Source organism: Drosophila yakuba, chromosome 3R (genome assembly GCF_016746365.2).
Source record: "Drosophila yakuba strain Tai18E2 chromosome 3R, Prin_Dyak_Tai18E2_2.1, whole genome shotgun sequence".
Lineage (NCBI taxonomy): Eukaryota > Metazoa > Arthropoda > Insecta > Diptera > Drosophilidae > Drosophila > Drosophila yakuba.
This window is the reverse complement of record NC_052530.2, coordinates 16006237-16027593: the sequence shown is the minus strand read 5'-3', so window position 1 is coordinate 16027593 and position 21357 is coordinate 16006237. Positions and strand designations below refer to the sequence as shown.

Here is a 21357-nt window from a genome sequence, read left to right as displayed (position 1 = left end):
ACATAAGGGGCTTCCAAATTTGAAAACGTGGCGCTGCCGCGCCGATAAATGAGTACTTTTATCGATGCCTGGCCTATCGCTGAACACCCATATCTACGGCCACCTAACGCTAACAATTCGGGCACAAAATCAAATCGCAGGCAGAGAACTAAGTTTAGTTAATTAAAGTACGCTCAAACACAGTCGTGGTAATAACAAAATGAAGACGTGGTACATGGTGGTAGTGATCGGCTTCCTGGCGACGTTGGTCCAAACGTCTCTGGCCCTGAAAGAGGAGGACTGCGAAGGTAGGTTGGCCACGTAAGTGATTGAGATGTTCTGGAACAGATTTTCACCGGGCTCCATTCATTCGTTCCGCAGTTTGCGTCAAGACAGTGAGGCGGTTCGCAGAGTCGCTGGACGACTCCACCAAGAAGGACTACAAACAGATCGAAACGGCCTTCAAAAAGTTCTGCAAAACGCAGAAAAATAAGGAGCACAGATTCGTGAGTAGCCGGCAAACAAGTGCCGCCCCCCTTCCCCACTTCCTCTTCTTTGGGAAAAATTATACACGTATGCGTTTCTCCGCAGTGCTACTACCTCGGTGGTCTGGAAGAATCCGCCACGGGCATCCTCAACGAGCTGAGCAAACCCCTCAGTTGGTCCATGCCAGCAGAGAAGATCTGCGAGAAGCTGAAGAAGAAGGACGCGCAAATCTGCGATCTTCGTTATGGTAAATATTTTAGTTAGGATATATACAAACATACAGTGTTCTGTAGGCTTTCTAGCATTTCTTGACAAATGGAAAGCATTTCTGGTTCATTTAAAAATCACAGCTACTTAAATTATTTTAAATGTTCTGTTAATTAAATGGTAACTACATAATTATTATACATTTTATGAGTTAAGCTTGTTTGTATAATGAACGCAACTGTTTTTGATTATTAGATCGAATTGGTCAATGGTCTTACAGAACCTTATATTGACATTATCTATCACTTCGCCTAGAAATACATCCATAAACTTTTACTCATCGAGTGTTTTCATTGCAGAGAAACAAATCGATCTGAACAGCGTGGACCTGAAGAAGCTGAAGGTACGCGACCTGAAGAAAATCCTCAACGACTGGGACGAGAGCTGTGACGGTTGCCTGGAGAAGGGCGACTTCATCAAGCGCATTGAGGAGCTGAAGCCCAAGTACTCGCGTAGCGAGCTGTAGAGCTCAGTCAGTTACTTGTGTAGTTACATGGAACACGCCCACTTAGCTAAAACAACAACCACATGAAACGCCCCCCTACACATCCATATTTTTAGTTAATTTACAATTTTGATAGACTTTGAGAGAATTGAATATAACTATATATGCCTAAAGATAAAACCTATATTTTGAAATAAAAAACAACAAACAAACACAAGACCTCGTGCTCTAAAACGGTTGATAAATAAACAGTTTGTTTTTATTTTTGTTATTCATATTCGGTTTTTGAACTCCTCACTCACAATTAAAAGTATTACGTACAAATTACAACAGAAATTCACATAATATCTGGATTAAAGTTTTATTTAAATGTTAAATACATTATTCCATTGCACTTAATGCCGCGGGCCGCGTAAATTCGATGTGAGCGAAGGGCTGGCTCGCCTCAACTAAATTAAAATTATTAGTTAGACATAATCACTAAAAACGAACATAAGAAGCTAGGATGAAGATGTGTGGGTGTTGAAGGCTGCTTCTAGAATGCAATTTCTGATGAATAGTGCTCCTGGAGATCCTAGCGGCGGTACGGCTGCTTGTTGTAACGACCGCGTTCGTTCTCCTCAGACAGGTTGGCGTATTCACTATAGACCACGCACCAGCAGTAGGTCATAATGGCTGAAAGACGGAGGAACATGGGTTAATGCGAGTGCGCGCAAAAGTGTGCTGTAAAATCATATTCTACACATGTGGCATCCGATTTTGTACACGCTATCAGTACACACGATGTAATGTACGCTCATCGGAAAATATTTTTAACTCGGTGATGAATTTATAAATGCCAGGTAAAGAATTGGTTGAAATTATTTTCATAGTTTTGTTATTATTCTTCAAAATTAGGAAATCATATAAAAAACTCAGAAGGATTTATATTGTCACTTAGTTCTTTCATACACATACTACTGAATAATAAAATTTTCATTTTTGATTAACTAAATAAGCTTATTAAAGTCTCGAGTAGTTTCCCTTATAAGTTCTAATATCAAAGTGCTGCCGCTGTAATTTCAGCAAATGGCCTCAACAAGCCACTTTGCGCCTCATTTGCTTGCACCACCCGGCAAGTCCCCTCCAAAAACTTCTAGCTTGCGGCGCCGGGGCACTTCTGCTTTCAACACACGGGCAATCATGGCATGATAAATGCGTCTATAAATTAAAAACGGCTCGCAATAACCGCCATCCGGTGCTAAAAACCGCACATGGAGAAGTAGCAAGACCCCATATTTGCCACCTCCCATGAGGGAATGCACTTACCGCAGACAATTAGGCCGAAGATCAGCCAAAGGACGCCAGTCAGCACGTAGCCGTCGATGAAGAAGACGATGCCCGTGTAGATGACGGAGATCAGCAGACCGATGGCAATCATAATGCCGAGGACCACCCATGGGACCATCAGATAGTGGTTCCGCTGGAATATGCAGTAATTTTACTTGAATTCAATTAAATTAGTTAAATTAGCTAAGTACATACCTTCAGCGCACCTATGATCATGAGCAGCGATATCAAGATCGTCATGCACAAATTGATGACTAGGATTATTTTCACAATGTCATTGGGGATGAAGTCAAAGATTATCGTCTTGAAGTGCACTCGTGTCGTGAAGATCACCACAATGGTAATGATCGACAGGACTATCGCCAGGATGCCCGAGATGACGGAGCCATTCCGGGTCGATTGGCACAAACAGCACGAATTTAAAAGGGGCTTCGGCATTTTGGCAAGTCTGTATTATGAGTACTAGCTAAAAGGAGTAGGAAATACAAACATCAATATTAAGTGCCATTTTAAAATCATTAGAACCTAAAGTTATAACAACACAGATGGTTATAACCCTCGGTGTTTGGTAGAAAAAATCTTCTAGGTCTAAGCCCACAGGCCCAACTACTATTGCTAAGTAAAAACAACCAATGCCGCAACATTAAAATCCCACAGTTTGACCAGTTGTGACGTCAAGCAGACGAATTCAAATGTTTATTAAACAAATGTGCTTTAAAAATAGAAGGAACGAAGAAAACAATGGGCAGAAAGCGTGAAATACTTGAAAGACGTAAGATTTATATTTATCGAAGCTTTCAAATAAATTAACGAAACGAATGACTAGTTAATCGTGTTATTCCTTTAGGGATTCAACCTGGAATGGCAGTAGATTAGCTGGATGCGCCGAGTTTGGGAAAGCTTATATCAAAAGTGCATGCGCGTGTGCACACGATCGACGGAACTGGTATCTTTGGGTTGCACCCATCCATCCAGATAGAGAAATAGCGCCACCGGGCATTGTCATTAAATTAATCAAACGCTTAACGTGCCTCGGACCCGGCTGCAGATTGATGTGGCGCATGTTGGCACTTGCAAATGCCGCTGCAGCTGGTTTGCATCCATTGGATGCGGGCACTTGTATGTCCATGTGATATATCTGATGTATACATGTGGCTCGCGGCTGTCTTGGATGAGATAATCACACGCCAAAATGTCTTGTCTTACATGGAAATGCTTAGAGTCATTATAGAAAGGCCGCCTGAGAAATGCCTTGGGCAAACAGCTAAAGTTCAGTCAACAGATACAGATACAGATACAGATACCACTTGTATGTTAGGCCCATTTCCGTTGAGTTTCACACCTCAAACGAACTACAACACAGCGAAGAGATGCGAACAATCTGGCCAACAGAAGTGTTATACAATTTGCGCAATTATCAGGGGCAGCGGAGAGGGAGCGTGCCAAAGATCACATCGCATTCTTCAAAGTACAGCAGTTCAAAAACTTTTTTATAGTTTCGTCACAAACTGGCGGCGGGGCTGATAAACCGGACATATGGCGCATTAACATGCCGTTTTCACGCGTTTCGCACGGGTTTTGCGCTCAGGCGATCTCCACGTTTGCGTCTGTTTATAAATGGTACCTCAATTGGATACAGATCCGACCAGAAAGCATTTGTCTGGTTTCTACAACTCAGACATCTTGGGTTACTTTTTGCGGCTATGCGATATCGCTGTTTTGACCTGGTTAGCAGAACAAAACGAAGTAGAGTTAAGGCACTTAAGACCTCGGTGAACTATTAGAGACTTCTTTATATCAGGCGAAATGGGTAAACAAACTCGAAATGGAAGCGATCAGTCCACTCATCCGTTTAATGGCGTTAATATTCGCAATGAACTCATCTAATGCTGACGTTGACTTCCGCTCGTCTCAATATAACTTTACTATGTGTACATATAGGCGTGACTCGCAGCTTATGGAGTCAAGTTCAAACCACGGCGTGGGCGACTCTTTCCGAGGAATTCGTGCCTTCACATGACGTGGGCTTTGAGACTTGGAAAGTCTTCTGACTTGACAAGTGCAACTGGGCAGTTGGCAATGCACCACGTAGACTGATGGAGTGCCTTGCGTCTGAAGTGTGATGGTGTGGGAGTAAAAGTGTGGCGGATGCTGCCGTTTAGGTGGAAGGTAAAGTTTGTCGACAAATAAATTAGGAGACATTGGGAAAGCACTTTCCAAAACTTGCATTTTTGAGGTTTTTCATGGAATATATCAATATTTTATATTTATTTTAAATAGAAAGGGGCTTTAGAAAGTGGAAGCAAGAACGCAGTCTATAAATTATTTGTATTATAAAGGCTTAATTCATACACAATAGATCTCTTATATGAAGTACCAATCACCAATAAACATTGCACTGCTAAATTAGAAATTCAAGCTATACGAACCCAAGTAATCATTTGTCATAACCCATTAACCATATGCTGACCCATTTGTCTAGTACAGCGAAGTGAAAATATTGTCCATATAAATCATTTCAATTGCCATTGCCTATATGCTTGTGGAAAATGGGTTCAATCCCCAAGTAAATGGTAATTTTCGTGTGCAATGAGCGCGTGTCCAGCTTTTATATCTGACAGAAACTATACGGTTTGCGGCTATCAACTGCTGTCGTGGGCCACAAAGCGGACCCAAAGTCAATTATTCTCGGCTTTGGCTGTTGTCGACTTTATCGCAGTTCGAACTTTTGTGACCCTGCTGCCCGCTAAACCCCGCAAAACCACTCAACAATTAGTTTGCGCTTCAACGCGTAATTAAGTTTGACATTTTTCTGCGCTACTTTTTGCGCCAGGCACAAAAGATATCGAAAAGACAAAGGCATTTTGTATGTGGCTGGCTGAAAATTGCTCAATCTACAGTCTTCGACAGAAAGTGGGAGCTCACTTGAGTGGCCAGGTCCGGTTTTTTTTTCATTTATTTAGGTCCACTTGAAACCGGTAGAAATCGTTCTACCAAATTTGACAGGTCCAAAGCACGCGGCATTTTTAGGTTTTATTTATTTTTCTTTATTTCTGCTATTCCAGCTCCCACTTGATTTTTTGTCTTTGATTTTTTGTCAAATTGCTTTTTTTTCCTAGGGTTTAAACACAATACTCGACTTGCCATATAAATCAATTAAAACCGTTGCAGCTGCAAACTCAATTGCAGCCTTTGATGTTTCCATTTGCCGAACAAGATTTTGTAATTACTAGTGGCAGCGGCGTCTTTTAGATGTAAGATACAAATGTGCGCGCATCCACGAGATACTTTTCGTTCTTTCGACACTTTATAGTTTTCAGGGTCAATGAAGCCGCGACATTGGACGCGTTCAAAAACTCAAATTTTGAGGATCATTCGGATTTTGAGCTTTCGTTTCCCCTGCAAGGCGAAAGTTAACTCATAAAGAGATCGCCCATCAAAATGATTCATATATAAAAACACGAAACACTTATTAATAGATCGCAAGGTCGCGAGCATCTAGAAATCTAGAGAGTCAACAAAAGCAGTGGAACTTTTGGAACAGCACTCACAATCTCTGATCAGTGGCTGTCTGGGTTCAGGAGTGGGAATCTACCTTATGATTTTCAGCACCTGTTCGTCGAGAATTCTACGCCCCTGTGCCATTTCATATGGCGTAGGTGTGCGAACGCCTTGGTTTGCTCTGTCAGAATGTTTTTTTAGTTAAATAAATTTTGGTGGCGTTATCTGTTGCCTTGTAAATTGAGTAACCTTCACATTGTTCATTTTTCACTGCTTCTTAATGGATGCGCGTCACTGAACTTTGCCAAATGGGGCACTTACAAACGGTTTTGTCTTGAAGACCGTTTATTTCCCTTTATGATTACTTCACAGGAGGAGTGGCCACTTAAGATTCAATGAACATCGCTTTCATTTGGGGCTTTGATGTGATTTTTATGGTTCGCGACTGAGGCGAATAGCCAAAATGTGGCTCAGTTGAAATATGTGCCAGACGCGCATATTACGTATACGCCCCCGCACACCTGAACTCTGTGCTGCATGGCCTGCTTATCCCTAAACGCGCAACGTGTTTAACTTGAGATTCCCCCAAAAAGGCAAAGGAGAAGGCTTTCAGGTTGTCGGCGATCGCAGACTTTCAATGTCAGTTCGCAATTCTGACATCACCGAGTGCATCGCCTATATAGATCGCGATGTCTGCAGCAAACAGGCTGACTCTGTTTTCATTCAGATATTTTTTCTCAGCCAATTGGGTCAGCGATCACTAAATGCAAACAAACAGTGGCATTATTGTTCAGCGATTATTAATGCGGTTTCTCAATTTGATCGCGGTATTTGCGGGCGCTCAGAAAAGTAAAAAGTCCGGGGTTCAGCTATAAGCGATCATTTGAATATTGAAATTACTGATCGGTCAGTGAATATATTTTGTATAAATAAGCACACACAAGCGCAAGGCAGACGAGCGCGCCTCAAGTCGGGTAACTGGCTGTATAGTATAGATAGGTACGAGTATATGGCTACTGGGGGCTACCTACTCCTCCCACTCCTCACGCCGCCCTTCCCCGAGAAACACTTCTGTTTGATCACACATATGCATATGTATCCACCTCCGGGGGCAGCTGCTCGCCTGTTATTTCAATTTCGAGGCGATCGTTTATCACTCGATTTGCATGCGACGGCGATCGATTGATCTCTCGATCCGCCCAATCGGCTGCCAACTGCCTGCATTTCTCCGCTGATAATGTCAGTCTTCTGGCAGCCAGCCATATATTCACTTACACTTTCTAATTTATTTTTGGTTTGATGGTGTCACTGCAAAATGCAGTCGAGGGAAATCAATTTGATTCCGCTTATTCGGCAGCCTCGTAATTAATTATTTTCATATATTTGATATTCGTCTCCAAGTGCGTAGCGATTCGAGGCGATTTGAATCCGACGACTTACGCGCGTTTTCGATGTGAGTGCGGCGGGTTTCACGGAGCGACTGAAAACGCGGGCTGCTGCCGCCAGCGTGAGAGCCGACTCGCGATCGCGATTTTTCTCATCTGCGAGCGTTTGTTGATTTTTCCGCTCGTTCTCGGCTGGCTAGCTGGCTGAAAAGTTCTCAAAACTTAGACGCTGTTTTTAGTTAAGACAGCTTTTGTGTGGCCGGCGAGGAGCTTTCTCCTAAACAGAAACAGCAGAAACCAGTTAGGCGATTGGATGGCCCTCGCTGCTCTGCTGTTCCGGCATGAAGATATCAAGCACTTGGTCAAACAATGGTGGGGCGATCCTCTACAGCGCATTGCACTAGGCAAGCCAAACAAATCAGTGGACGTTCTCTTTAGTTGGGCCCGACATCCGTGTTTTTGCCGCGTTGAAGAAGCTCGAGATTCCAGCCGCAGATACATCCGCACGCAATGACCCCATCTGCCTTTATTGGACATAAATAAGTTAGTGCACTGAGGCATAATTTTAGAAAATAATTGATATATTCCAACACATAGAAATTCAAAGCTTTTGGTGTGGTTCAATTTTAAATGCCACTACCAGAGTTGCACAAAATTTTGAGTTGTTTCAACCTTTTCTTAAACTTAAATCAAAATATACATAAATGGAAATTGATTCTTATGCAACGTTAAGAACTGTACACCTTATTTTTCTCTGTGCGTCTGCCAACCGTTAGTATCCAGGTTTTTGGTCATTTATTCTGTAAAAGGTAAACGCTAGCATTCGACTTATTGGCATCTAGGCGAGAGTTTTGTGGGCCAAGCTTTGGCATGCAGCTACTTTCATATTTATCAAATCGTGCAATTTCCAAAAATCTCCCATTGTATGGTAATTTTAGCACGAGTCGAGTTGAATTATGTGCCTTATTGGGGCATGCATAAATCGGGTCAGGAAGCTTAGTAGGTGGTGTCCAGCGCCCTATTAATACTCCGATTTTTAAGATCTAAGGTTTATATTTCACATTCTCGAGTTATACTTATAGGGATTGCTCTGGGACTATCAATCTTTATGTATCTCTCTCTCTTCGGCGCCCATATTTGCTAGAATAGGGATTCATTAGTTAAAGTTGATATTCGGTACCAACCGATTTTCGTCAAGCACAATAACACATAATCGAGTCTTTCTGGCGGCTGCATATTATGTTTTATTTAAAAATTTATATATATACATTACAGTAAATAATTTAGTCAGGTAGGTGGAGAAATAAAATGTAAGATTACTTAATTAACGTACAGCAGCACTGCAAACGAAAAAGAACAAAAACCGGAACCGAATCGAAGTCCTTGGGTGGCACTTGCTATTGCTATTGCTATGTCACGTGCTGTACAGCCCGGTAATATCTAAGCGCAGTTGTGGATCGTTGAAATGTATACAATTCTCGTGTGTTATGTATGTTGCTTCATGTACAATTTAACCACATGGTCAACTATCCTAGGTCCTTGGGCGAATCGGGGTCTTGGCTGACGAACGACTGACTATAAGCCTAACCTGTCCGGAAATGCATCCGGGAGTCCGGATCTCGGACAAGCCAGTGGGTTGACTATTTGCTTGTGCCCGCGGCAGCGGCCTCTTCCTTCTTTTTCTGCTTTTCTCGCATTAACTCAGCGTCCCTGGGGTACGGGGTGGTATATTAATAATATATCTATGGGATATGAGTTGTAGATTACTCACCTGGCCTTCCTCTGCTCCACGGTGAGGTTATCAGTTCGCTTTCCCTTGGTCAAATCAGCCTGCTTCTTCTGGTTCTTCTGGCGGGCCAGGTCGCGTTGGTTGCCGCCTAGTAAGTTAGTGATATTATAATTAGTTAATACGTGACAGCTGGTTAGTGGCGCGTGCTAAGCGTGATCTACATAATCTATGAGAGGTTAGAGGCGCTCACATGTCCTCTGCTCGTCCATCGATTTTTGCCTACTCTAATGCGAATGCCAAGGATTACCTTTTAGTGAAAAAACGATAATCCATATCGGATTCCGGAGATTAGGATTTTGAATGTCGCAGGAAATGATCCTCATTAAATTGTTATTTATTCAAGTAGATATGGATCTACATACATATTTAATACATTGTGCACCATTAACAAAATGGCTTCGCGATGCTCCTACTTACGTGTCATTTTTAAGGCTTCTTCTTGGTTCTCGACTGGAGTAGCTGCAATTTGATTACAATTTTGTTTTTGGGACTAGTAAATTTTAGTTGCTCAGCGCTGTATTTTTAATATTCTTGCTGCTTTTCGGGCAGTTGAAGTTGATTTGTTTTTATTGAGCGATGTGTCAAAAGTTGAAAGGCACTAACGCGTTAGATACGCAAACGCACTAACGCGTGTTAATCGATGGGCAGCACTGGTGAGCTCAAAATGAGCTGAGCTGGTATATTTAAAATTCAATATTTCCGGCATCCTAAATATTATATATTAAAAGTAAATTTAAAACAATCATTTTTAAGGTTATTGTTCTGTGGTTTAAATAATTTTATCCATGAATAAATTTTGTGGAAGATCAACAATTTGCACCAAACATATGCATATATTACACAACATTAGTATTTTTAGGAAGCATACGGATGTGTTTTAAATATTTCCTCCAGGAAGCACCTTAAAATTGTACAGCGAAAACAATAGAAACACTTTCCATTGATTTTAAATGAAGCTATTCTCTGACTGTCGTCGACTATTATTGCTACCATATCGTTGCTCGAGATCTTCGAAAATGGACTTGCTGGTCATGTCATCGTACTCCCTTCTTACAATCCATATTTCCAACGTGCTCAGCAACACAAACTTTGTGTGGGCGCTCTTAAAATAACGAATTGTGCAGATTTAACCTCCGAAGATATTATCAGTATACCGATTACCTCCTTTGGATGATTTCCAGCCCAAAGACCTATAGCAGCCAGGTATGATTTAATCAACATTCTCCACACCCAGTACATATGCATGTCGGCAAGTTTGGGTATTGGTGGTATGATAACATGGCTAAATGAATCCGATTTTACAATTGCGGAATCCCCCATTATAGTGTACTTCACTGACCTAAAAAAATTTTGAAAGAACCGAAAAAGTAATTCAAGAACCATTAAGACGAAAATATCATAACGATAGAGTCAGGGGTGCCTGAGTTTAAACAACTGAGAAAAATTGCCCACCACAGGAGAAATAAATCATTCACAAAGATATTTGTGTAGTTTAATAATTAATCTGCGGATATACAATAACATTAACACTTAAATGCGTGGATGCTTCACTCCGGGACTTCTCAGCGGAGGCTAATACTAGGGCTAGTAGCAGATGCGGATGCGGTTGCGGATAATGGGCGATGGGACGGACGGAGACGGGAATGGAAATGGAAATGGGAGCAGGACTATCTGCGCAGGCAGGGCTCGCAGCTGCCCGGCAGGACGAACGAAGGATGGCACTCCGGGCACTTGGGGTTCTCTCCGAACCACTTGGCGCGCTGCTCGGGGATCTTGAGCTGGAACGAGTTGTACAGATCCCCGCTGCTGGAGCTGGAGCCCCCAACCGCTTCTCCTGCGCCAGGACCATAGCCCGTGCGCCCAATGGTTTCCAGCGGAAAGGCGTACTCCGGAATAAGCAGTTGCTTGCGCAGATGGCTTATATCGGTGGAGCTGGTCACCACATCGGATCGCCGCTGTGCCGTTTCCGGCTGCAGTTTCTCTTCGTCTTTGGGCTTAATGGACCTGGAGATGGCCAACCGGTGGCTGGTGCTCGACTGCTGGAGAGGCGAAGTAGTCTGGACTGGCTTCTTCTGATGGCTTCCGATATCGTTCAGTCGGCTGTTGAATATATCCTGCTTGCTGGTGACCCCGTAGTCTCCTGTGCTCTCGGGATATTCACGTCCATCCACTCCAATGGGTGGGTCCAGTTTGGGAGGCTCAAGACCGTTCGAGGGCACCTTCCATTCGTAGTAGATAGGCGGTCCTTGGGTGGTTGCTATGTCGTGGGGCACAAAGTCCACGAACGGCGGCAGCAAATCGTTGAAGGGCATCTGGGCCGGGCGTGATGGTGGTACCGCAGTGGTGGTGGGCGTGGCCAGGCGGAAGCTCTGTGCCGGAGCTGGAGTGCGATTATCGCTACGTGGCGGTACTCCAACCGTAGTAACCGTAGTTGGGTGTGTGGCAAAGGAGAAGGGTACGCCGGCCAAGGTCGTTGGTCGACTTAGTGGGCGTGGAGTTGTGGTGCTGACCTCCTTCCGACTTGGAACAGCACTAAATGGAGCTGCCGTTGATGTGCGCAGTGTGGTGGGTACTGCCCCGTTCTGGGACTGCGACTCCTCGAGATTGTAGATGGGATACACGAAGGGCGGCTCGTAGATCTTTGACGGCGGCTTGATGAACTTGGTCAGCTTGGTGCTGGACTGTTTTGTTTCACGGAGTGGCGACTCCGCCGAGTTGAAGTCTGCCGAGGTGTTGTACCGTGTGCTGTGGCTGGTGCCCAAGTCGTCCATATCCTGCTCCTGGAGACTTGGTCGCCTGTTGTGCAAGGCCTCCGTCCGCCTGGCGGTTACCGGAGGTTTTCGAGTTGTGGTTGTGGTGGTGGTGGGCCGAGTTGTGGTTGTTGGTCGGGCGGTGGTGGTCGCTCTAGTGGTCGTGGTGGTGCTAGTGGTAATTGGTACCCGGGGCTTGGCCGCTTGGGCACTGGCCAGCTCGATTTGCGGTTCATAGGCCGGTGGAAGGATCGTCCGACTGGGTGGTGGAATGCGCCAACGCGTCTGCGATATCTGGGGATCCAATTTACTCGAACCGACTCCCTTGACGGATTCATCGCGTATCTGATTCTGGCTGGAAGTGAACTGCTGCAAGAAGAGGCCAGTATAAGTATTTGAACAATTAGATATTAATATAAACCCATCACCTTATATTGGCTTCTGAAGGACTCGCCGGAATAGTCGGGCGCATAAGGACGATCCAGTAGATCAGGTCGAGGAGTGCGCAAGCTGTTTTCCTCGTCGTTTACGAAGGGCTTGTCCCGCTGACCTTTGGGATAGATTTTGTTGTCAAATGTAATATTATTTAATAAGGGTATATCACAAACCAATTAGGAGATTGGCGGCATAGTTGCTCTCCGCCTTGGAGCAGTTCACCATGTACCAGTGATCGCAGATCAGCATTCGCTGCTGGAAGAGTGTCGTGTTTGGACAGGTGTAGCTGAACTGGCGACCCAGGCCATCGCACATGTGGTACACCTGGCAGCCCGTCTCCACATCCGCATAATACCCGGCTGGGCGTCCGGCGCAGGAGAATGATGTCTTCTGCATCAGTTGCGAGGCAGGATTCGTTTTTGGAATGGCATTTTGAGCCTGCAGAGAGATTCAATTATTAGAGAGTTTATAAAAAATATTGTTTTAATTAAGTATGTGTTATAAATATTAAGAAAGGAATATTAGGTTTTAGTTTTCAACCTATCATTCTGTATTAACAAAAACTATCATAGCTTGCGGGTTGTCTTGGATATCTAGTAGGTCCGTTCAGTAGAGACTTACATAACTTTTTTGGTCAGAGATTCATGATTTCATAGATTGTTCGGAATGCTGGGAAAATATTTTTCACGGACTGGGCGGAAGCTTCTGCACATGTATGTACGTGTAGATCCAGTGGCAGATTTCGATAAGTCATTGGGCTATAATTTGCTACTGTCGACGTGAAATTTTTTCATTATAATTAGGCACATCATAGAGAAACAACAACAGTTTCCACAAAAACCGACTAAACATAAAGTTGACATTTCACACAGCAGCACAGGTCGACTGATGCAAGAAGCCGTGGCACCATGTGCCAAGTTATGACATCGCGTCAATTCATCACTCTTGGGCCCAAGTCAGGGCAGCATCCAAATCCAACCTGCGGTCTGAACCCCAACTCCCAGCCTGAAACCCAAAATGTACACCTACCGCTTACAGCACTCATATTCACAATCACATTCACACATGCTGGGCACGAGTACGCGCCGATATCGATCTTTGTGTCATTTGTTTAGCTACTTCAAAAGTCTTGGGACTGCGAAAGCCTCATCAAAGGTGGCCAATTACAGATTGTACTCGGAAGACTCCTATCTTCCTATTATATCTCAAAGATGTAAGCTCCTTTTTCTCGACCAAAGCTTAGTAACTTAGGTTTAAGTATAAATTACTTAAAGAATGATTGCGTCTATAAAGGGAATTTATGGAATTATGTTTGATGCAAATGATACTAAGAGAGACTGGAACTAAAAACTTTACTATCTAATTGCGGCATAATAAAGCTAATACTACAAAACGATTTTAAAAGAGGCTAGGACACATGGGTTTTTAGGTGCACTTTTAGATAAAATGTCCATAGATAAATTCAAGTCAATTTAAGTAGTTGCTTTCGAATGGGTTACTTATAAGGAGAGATGGTCCCCTCAGAGTAGAAGCTCGTTAAACGAAATTGATATTTCCCTTGGATGGAAAGCTCCACAGCTCCACAAGTTTCAGAGTTGAGGGGAACGATCTGGACAGTAATTATTCCTAATACGACAGGGAATCACTTAAGGAAACCCGATTGCGCAATCCTCTAAACACAAGGCCCAGTCGAGATTTCAATTTCGCGAGACGGAGCTGTTAGTGTTTCTTATTTCGGGCAATTTGCCATAATTTGATACGCTCTTCAATTTCATTTCAGGCATATTTACGGGCCGCACTAAAACACACATTCTGCGCCTAGTTGCCCACTCGTCCGTTACATAACAGCCACAACTTCATCCTCGACTTGGGTTTCGTTTTAATTTCTTGTATGCAAATGGCGAAAACAATCAACACACTATTCTCCCTCAGTTTTTGTTGTTTGCCTGGCAGTGTGTGTTCCATTTCTGCAAAAGTGTCAGACGAGTCGGAAAAAAGGTCACTTGGTCAGCGGAGTCTTTTGTTTTGTGTCTTTTGGCTACACTACACTCGTATTTGTCTCGAGACCTTTGCTTCTCTGAATCATGTGTATCTTTGCCGGCCCGTGTGTGAATTGTGGGCTGTGGATTGGATGCACTCGTACACACATAGAATAAATTAAAAATGAAACAAAGCGTAAAGAGCGCAAAATTACAACATTTTCCGCCGTTGCTCAAAAAAGTGTCTTGGGAAGCTCGGAAGATTCGGTGGCCAACACCACGAACATTTGTCGGAGGTGCCTCCACAGGGTATCTTGTGGCAATATGAAAGCCCTCAAATTAAATCTGGTAAGCGTTTACATCCGAAGTATAATATTATTACTCCCCAGAATGACAGTCTCACCGATAACAAATTAAACAAATTAATTGACAGTAATTTATTGTAATTTGTACAATGTATTCCATGCAAGCGAAATCCCATTGCTTCGCAGTGCGATGTTCGCACTTATGTTATTTTGACTTCTCAAGTCGTGTAATTAATTTGTCGTCAATCTATTCTTGAATACTTACACACATTGAAAGCAAATTAAGAAGTTAAATAAATTTGTATACCTTAGATTTGGTTGTAACCGTAATACAATTCATCAGAGATTAATGTCTCAAATTGTTTGTTTAAATAGATTGTTAGTTTGTTACAAAGATACAGCTACACCATACATTTCCTATTTAATTTGTGTTTAAGAGTTATCACCATTAAAAATCAGCAACAAATCAGGCAATGTGTATAATTATAATAACTGTTAGCTTGATTTCTTGGCTTGCCTTTTAATTTGCTATTTATTAAGATACTATCTAATACTAAGTACTTGGCATCACATTGTATACTAAAAAGAAGTATTAATTGAAAAATCGTAATAAGTTTGAGCTTTAAGAAACTCAAAGTTCGGTTGATATTCGTTATTTTCAATTTTGAATAAGGTTTGGATATCTTCCTATGGGCAGGCAACACAAATGGAAAGAATTTTCCAGCTCCTTTTGATTTACAATACGAAAACTCAATTGAAGGGTCACGCTTTTAATGATAATGATAGTCACAGTCTTAGCGGATTACCATTTCTGGAGGTGGATTTATTGTTGAGAAGCAGAAGTGAAAATTATTGTATATTATATTTAGCTAAATACGTTTCTGAGTGCTCACTTATGGGGAGCTTCATTAGCATTGATTGTACGATATGTTTACGTTATTTCAGCTATTAATTATTGCAATCTTCGGAAGGAAGATAATAAGCATCTTCGCCGCTTAACAAATACTGTGTTTAAATATTTATACAATTCCGCAATTTGCATTTCAATGCTCTCTCACGTGCACATCGCCATCGGAATCTCCGCTGGCATATCTTTCGAATTCCCCGTTCGAGCCGGGCTAAGGGTTTAAGTCGGACTTACCTCACTGGCCAAAAATAAAGCTGAGCAGAACAAAGCCAGGGTCAAAAGTCGCCAAGGCGTTGGGATAATTTGCGTTTGTGCCAACATTTCGCCGATTGTTCTCTGTGGGTCCGGGGATGGTTTGGGAGGGGAGGGATCTCACGATGGAGAGCTAAAAACTGAAAGTTATTAATATGTTATTGAATGATCGTTGGTCACAATTGATGGGAAAGTGCAGGCAGGGCATATAAGTTGGCGCTAATTGCCTTACACAATAGCAGCTCGCATCTTAATACCCATTCCTTTCCACCATCCACCCATAGCCGTATAATAGTAATGTGTCTTTTGTTGCCAATCTTTGCGTAACCGACCTTAGTAATAACTTTCCCAAAAATATCTCCTCATAGGTAATAACCTATGGGTGATAAAAATGTATTTGCTGGTCGGTTTTGTTGTCACTACGAAAAGACTAGTAGAAAATTTTCTTCGCCTTCAAGTTGTTTGTTCAACGCTTTCGTAATGAATTGTAAGTGTAATTCAAAAAACATTAACTTCTGCAGTTGGTGCTGCTTTATTGACTGACAGAATTTGCAACGCTGTCGCTGGCTCTTCCCCCGTTTCTGCCTCGACCTCCACCTACAATTCAATTTTACGACCTTGCCACTTGCCACTTCGCTCCTCGCAAAAAAAAACAAACACGTAGTCACACCGATAAAACTGTCAATCGCAGTCGCAAACAAAGCTCCAAAATGAAAATTGCACTTTATGACCGTTTATAGAATCCAAATTGGTCGAAATTGACTTGTCCGGCAAAGGCTCTTAGCTTTATGAATATCCGCTCGGGTCAAGAACGTCTTCAGTAGGTTCATAATGGTGTTCCAAGTATGGATATGCTCAGAACTAATTTCAGCCTCACTTCGAGACTCGTCTTGCGGTGTAAGCACATTAAAAGTCTCCCAGCTCTTTGATTTAATGTTGTCGATATCTACTAACAGCGCCATCACTCGTTTTTGACACAAGTCAAACAAAAGAAACACTGATTATGTCAAAAGATAAAAAGTCTTCAAGCAGGGATTTTGTTATAAACAGAATGGGATTTTTATGTTGCACTAATGCTGTCTAACAATCAATACGTTTAGGCAATAAAGTTTACTTTTTAAGTCACCCACACTGTTAATGATGAAAAAAGTGTGTTTTGAAATAAGTAGGTTCCCATTAGCTGATTAGAGGAAGTTAGACCTAAATGGGTTTATGCAAACATAAAGTTTATTATATGCATAAAATGACTTCTCCTTGATTACTTTTTATTTTTCATTAACACAGTGAAGTTTATATCACTATATCGATTTTGTAATAAAAGAATAATGGGATGTAAGTACCAAGATTTCAATGCAAAAAATAAACGTCTGACAATAAATAAAGTATTAACATTAATATGTTCGCTCTGCCATTCAAACTAACATTTAAGTTCACTTTTGCAATTAAGTTTACGGGTAATTGAAATGTTTTTCGTAGAGGTATAAAATGTCTAGCCATCGTTTGCCCATAGCTGTTTTCGTATAATTTATTAGGTTAGCGGGTCCGAGGAACATCAAATCGCCGAGCTGCAAAGTTCAATTGCCCAATAAAATCTCATACTTTTCAGCTAACGAGATCATCTGGCTCAATGCTAACCGCAACATTTGTGGCAAGTTGTGGCCAGCAGCCATTCGAGCCAAGTGCGTGTGGCAGCAGCGGCAGCAGCAGCAGTGGCAGCAGGAAAAATGGCTAAAAACCAAAAGCGAACAATACTGAACTGGCATCTAGTTTGGCGGTTTTTCCCTGTCTTGACCTTTTTGACAACGGAAAATATTTACCGCTTTATCCTCCTTGGGTTGAGCTCGTGATGCTGGTTGCAGTTTTATTTCTTGGTTGCTTTTTTCGCGGTTTTTTCTACATTTTTTTTTAAGTTGCCTTGTGGCCAGTAAGGCGAAGCCTATTTGACATTTTTGCCAGCCATTTCCATTGAAAGAGCATTGCGAATCTAACTCGAAGATGCTCAAACGGCAAATAATCGCCGAGATGCAGCAACAATTATGCCAATTAGTTGGCATTACAGGTTGATTACGATTACGGCAGGGCCAGGCTCAAGTTATTTTGCCCAGCCATAGTTGGCATTTTTCTAATTGTTTTCGATTGGACCCCCGACTGGCTGGAGAAGAGGAAGTTATTAAGATGCAAGCACAAGATCTAAGATGTTGGGCTCGAGATTCCGATGTCGATTCCAACCGATCGGCGGCGGGCTCACCTTCGCCCGCGTCTTCAGTTGACGGAGTATCTTAAATTGTACAAACTAATTGTCGCCGTAGGTGGTGTGCTGAAATGTATTCCATATGGTCGCGGACCTCTTCACACATCCGATGCGAGTTGGTGATTCAGTGCGATGTGATCTTTGCAAAGATCAAATGTCAGCAGCACTCGAAGTGCATCAAGCTCAGATTGCTAATGCAATTGCATTGGCTTGAAAAAACAAAGTCAAGAGCAATCGCACACCGTCGCCACCGAGCGAATTGGTTCGCATAAATTATTTGCTTTGATACTATAAAGACATGCTATCAACACTTTAGCACATCATTTCACAGTCCTTTTCGAATGAGCGCGCCTATAAACAGTATCCAAGTTAGTATCTTGTATCTGAGGGTTCGCAATTCGCCCGGAACGACACAACCGCTTCGTTCGAAGTCGCGTCTTGAACTGAAGACTCTGAGTGCACCCAGCTCGGTTTAAGATTCCCATTAGGCCGCCCGCTACAGACCAGGTCTCCGCTGGAGAAGCGCCAAGCGGAGCTTCGTCATCGGCGCACAGTGGGCGATGCGGCCGCCCACGTGCGTGAGAGAAAATTCTGTTAATTTGTAAAGAAATCTATGCAAATACTTTCAAATGTGCCAAATAAGCTTGCAAAATGATGTAAGTTTGGAACTTAGCAGTGGTTTCAGGTATTAAACCATATTATTTATGAGGCTGTATAAGCTATAATAGTTCGCTTCATGCCACTGTGCCAGATCTTCTCGGCCAGTTAACGAAGTTCAATCGGGTTTTTTGAGCCCCTCAGCCAGCGAAGCGTTAGCATTGCAGCTTCATTTTCAGTTTTCAGTTTTTCAGCTTTACAGCTTTTCAGCTAGATTCTCAGTTTCAATTTACCGTTAACAGCTACGTTTTCATTTTCATTGCACGTTATTAGCATTTGCAATGCCACCGTTTAGGGCAACCCTTCACCCACCGGTGTTTATTTGTCTAATTTATTGGAACGTTTGCGTTACCGCCACTTTGGCAGCTGGGTATACGGGCAGAAGAAGTGGGCTAAATAGAGCAATTGAGCGGGGCTTAAAGAGATCCGAGCCAGATTGGGCGCCAAATTGTGAAATCATTTTCCCCATCTCAGATTCGCTCGATTCGGCTGGTTTTTTTGGCGGCATCGTTGTCAGATTTCTGGCGGCTGGGTTTTGTAAGCGAAGATTTCCATTTTCCATTTTCATCTTCGTTTTTCGATTCAAGTCGTTTATTTACTCCTCAAAGCCCTTTTGTCGCGGAAAAGCCAAAAAAATATACGAGCAGACGAGAAGGTTTGCTGCACTCAGGTTTTCATCGCAGTCGTGTGTTGCCCCATTGGGCAACGCTGGGCGTTGGGTTCCCCGTCCATTCCCCTTTCCCCTTCACCATTTTCCCCATTTTAGCCATTTTCATTTTCGTGATGGACCTGGAAGGAAGTTAAAGTCGAGACTGTCGAGAGTCGATCTATGGTTTATTGTTTTTTTTTGTTTTTTCTGCTGTCAAAAATAAAGAAAATAACACATATATAAACGTAGCGTAGCCGTTATAACCTGGAATTTAGTTAGGTATCTCCTGGGTATCTGGGACTAGCCTATGTGGACTTGGGGGTACTCGGCCCATCCTGGATCCCCGGCTTCAGCTCCTGGTTCTTCATGTCCAGCGAATGCTGCTGGAAGTCAGACAAGATGCGGCTCTCAGGAATGTCCGTCTCCACGCGGCTGCCCACAATGTCTATCTCGCTATCCTTCTTATCAAAAAAAATGTCTATAATGATGCGCACACCTGGGGGAAAAATTAATTATAGACCAATTAAATTGCGAATACTTTTCAATAATAAAAACTACAAAAAATCGTTAAGCCGACATAGGAAAGGAATATACAAGTTATTGTTGCCTACCTAATTGATATTCATGCCCTTGCCGTTTTGACTTTCATACAAGTCTTAGCTTGACATGAATATTTAATATCTTTTATCTAAATTAGTTTCAAGTTTACCCACCTTGATTAGTGTGTCGAATGGTGGTTTTGCTTTGGTAGGACGCTTGCACTGCACAGGGATCAGCTGTAAGTTCATCATTGCGCGACTGGAAGAGTGCAGACTCCTTGGTCACTCGAAGGTTACCCTCGCTGTAGTTGGATTGACTGGTTAGTGGAGAAAGTACAAGCGTAGCGGCTATACTCTCACTTTTCTTTTTCTTTATCCTCCGACAGGGACACGTTGCAAAGACTGCTACCGCCCTCAAGATCCGTCCGCTGGTCTTCCTCCGACTTGGACATGGAGCCAAAGTATAGGGACTTGGCCATCTCCAGTTCCTGGTTCTTCTGAGTGGCAAAGTTGTAAAGGTTGATCATGTCACGCACCCGGATGGGCGTGTCCACCCGCTTGCGCCCCCCCGGCTGGGGAGTGGCCGGTGGCTTCGATTCGGAGGGGGTCTGGAGCTCCTGGTCCGGATCGATATCTGCATTCTTGTTGGAGTTGTAGGAGATGTTACTGCAGTCGTCCTCAGGGTTGATAGTGTCGGTGTTCATGGTGTTGGCGCTTGAAAGTCCCTAGCTCTCCCTAAACAAAAGAACTCACTAAAACTGCCTCGAAAGTTTCTAGTTGAATTCAAGACTTCCGATTTTTTAGTTGTTCGAAAAGTTCTGATAACCTCCCGTGTATGTGGGAAAGTAGTAACTGACTCAAAATTCGTTTCAGACAATGTCACTTGAATATGACCTTTACCTCAAGGAGATCTTTGGATCGTGTGTTGTGTGTGAGTTTGTAATACTCGTACATCATGTGGGTTCCTGCCTGCAATTCGTTAGCAATTACAGTAACGAAATGTAAATGTAATTCATCTTCGAGCTGCCGAAGACGAATCGATGGAGGGCGACCTTCAGTGCGGCAATCGAAACCCGAATTCGATCGATCGGATGATTGATCCCACAGAGGGGCAGTGATGGAGGAAGGTTCGGTGATTAGTGAAATTTGAGCCACACGCTGAATGCCAATGGAATTGTCTTAGAGCGGATTTAATGCAAGCTTTTTTACTCATATTTTCCCTATTTCAGGGTGTCTATCAGTGTGTGCGCTATTAATATTTTGAAATTGGGTGAGCAATGACTTGCCGATGCCACAGAAGCAACATTACCGTACCAGCAGTATCATCACTCGGTAGCTTGCCAGCGGACAGCTGGAGGTCCATTTGACACACCATCCCTAAAAAAAAAATCCGTTTTTAAGGTCAATCTTAGCGCCAACAACACTCGACCACAGCTGAAGACTCGCAATCAG

At 42.9% G+C, this 21357-nt stretch overlaps 6 protein-coding genes across 10 annotated transcripts; 1 reads left to right on the top strand and 5 right to left on the bottom strand.

The window, feature by feature from the left end:
• Window positions 1-145: 145 nt before the first annotated feature.
• Window positions 146-1426, top strand: LOC6537052 (mesencephalic astrocyte-derived neurotrophic factor homolog). The gene is made up of 4 exons (XM_002097581.3): window positions 146-287; window positions 361-485; window positions 571-712; window positions 1032-1426. Exons 1-4 carry the CDS (start codon window positions 200-202, stop codon window positions 1196-1198), a joined length of 522 nt encoding a protein of 173 aa, XP_002097617.1. The 5' UTR covers window positions 146-199; the 3' UTR covers window positions 1199-1426.
• LOC6537051 (lysosomal-associated transmembrane protein 4B) lies at window positions 1399-7499 on the bottom strand. Of its 2 annotated transcripts, none has more exons than XM_002097580.4 (4): window positions 7283-7499; window positions 2702-2972; window positions 2486-2639; window positions 1399-1852 (listed from the first exon to the last, which is right to left on the bottom strand). In XM_002097580.4, exons 2-4 carry the CDS (start codon window positions 2942-2944, stop codon window positions 1752-1754), a joined length of 498 nt encoding a protein of 165 aa, XP_002097616.1. In that variant the 5' UTR covers window positions 2945-2972; window positions 7283-7499; the 3' UTR covers window positions 1399-1751. The 2 variants fall into 2 exon arrangements, with proteins under 2 accessions (XP_002097616.1, XP_039232024.1); XM_039376090.2 differs by having other exon boundaries at window positions 2702-2968.
• Window positions 7500-8610: 1111 nt separating this feature from the next.
• On the bottom strand, window positions 8611-9757 carry LOC6537050 (putative SERF-like protein). The gene is made up of 3 exons (XM_002097579.4): window positions 9599-9757; window positions 9164-9269; window positions 8611-9102 (listed from the first exon to the last, which is right to left on the bottom strand). The coding sequence occupies exons 1-3, from the start codon at window positions 9603-9605 to the stop codon at window positions 9033-9035; spliced, it is 183 nt and encodes a 60-aa protein (XP_002097615.1). The 5' UTR covers window positions 9606-9757; the 3' UTR covers window positions 8611-9032.
• A 181-nt stretch (window positions 9758-9938) lies between these two features.
• Window positions 9939-10610, bottom strand: LOC26536117. The gene is made up of 2 exons (XM_015192599.2): window positions 10343-10610; window positions 9939-10283 (listed from the first exon to the last, which is right to left on the bottom strand). Exons 1-2 carry the CDS (start codon window positions 10562-10564, stop codon window positions 10128-10130), a joined length of 378 nt encoding a protein of 125 aa, XP_015048085.1. The 5' UTR covers window positions 10565-10610; the 3' UTR covers window positions 9939-10127.
• A 41-nt stretch (window positions 10611-10651) lies between these two features.
• Window positions 10652-18506, bottom strand: LOC6537049 (mucin-5AC). Of its 4 annotated transcripts, none has more exons than XM_015192595.2 (5): window positions 18058-18506; window positions 15792-15949; window positions 12540-12804; window positions 12360-12481; window positions 10652-12300 (listed from the first exon to the last, which is right to left on the bottom strand). In XM_015192595.2, exons 2-5 carry the CDS (start codon window positions 15876-15878, stop codon window positions 10849-10851), a joined length of 1926 nt encoding a protein of 641 aa, XP_015048081.1. In that variant the 5' UTR covers window positions 15879-15949; window positions 18058-18506; the 3' UTR covers window positions 10652-10848. The 4 variants fall into 4 exon arrangements, with proteins under 4 accessions (XP_015048081.1, XP_039232022.1, XP_015048082.1 ...); XM_039376088.2 differs by having other exon boundaries at window positions 10652-12297; XM_015192596.2 differs by having other exon boundaries at window positions 15792-15942.
• Window positions 18507-19530: 1024 nt separating this feature from the next.
• On the bottom strand, window positions 19531-20777 carry LOC6537048. Its single transcript, XM_002097577.3, has 3 exons — window positions 20266-20777; window positions 20080-20207; window positions 19531-19862 (listed from the first exon to the last, which is right to left on the bottom strand). The coding sequence occupies exons 1-3, from the start codon at window positions 20607-20609 to the stop codon at window positions 19672-19674; spliced, it is 663 nt and encodes a 220-aa protein (XP_002097613.1). The 5' UTR covers window positions 20610-20777; the 3' UTR covers window positions 19531-19671.
• Between the last annotated feature and the right edge of the window lie 580 nt (window positions 20778-21357).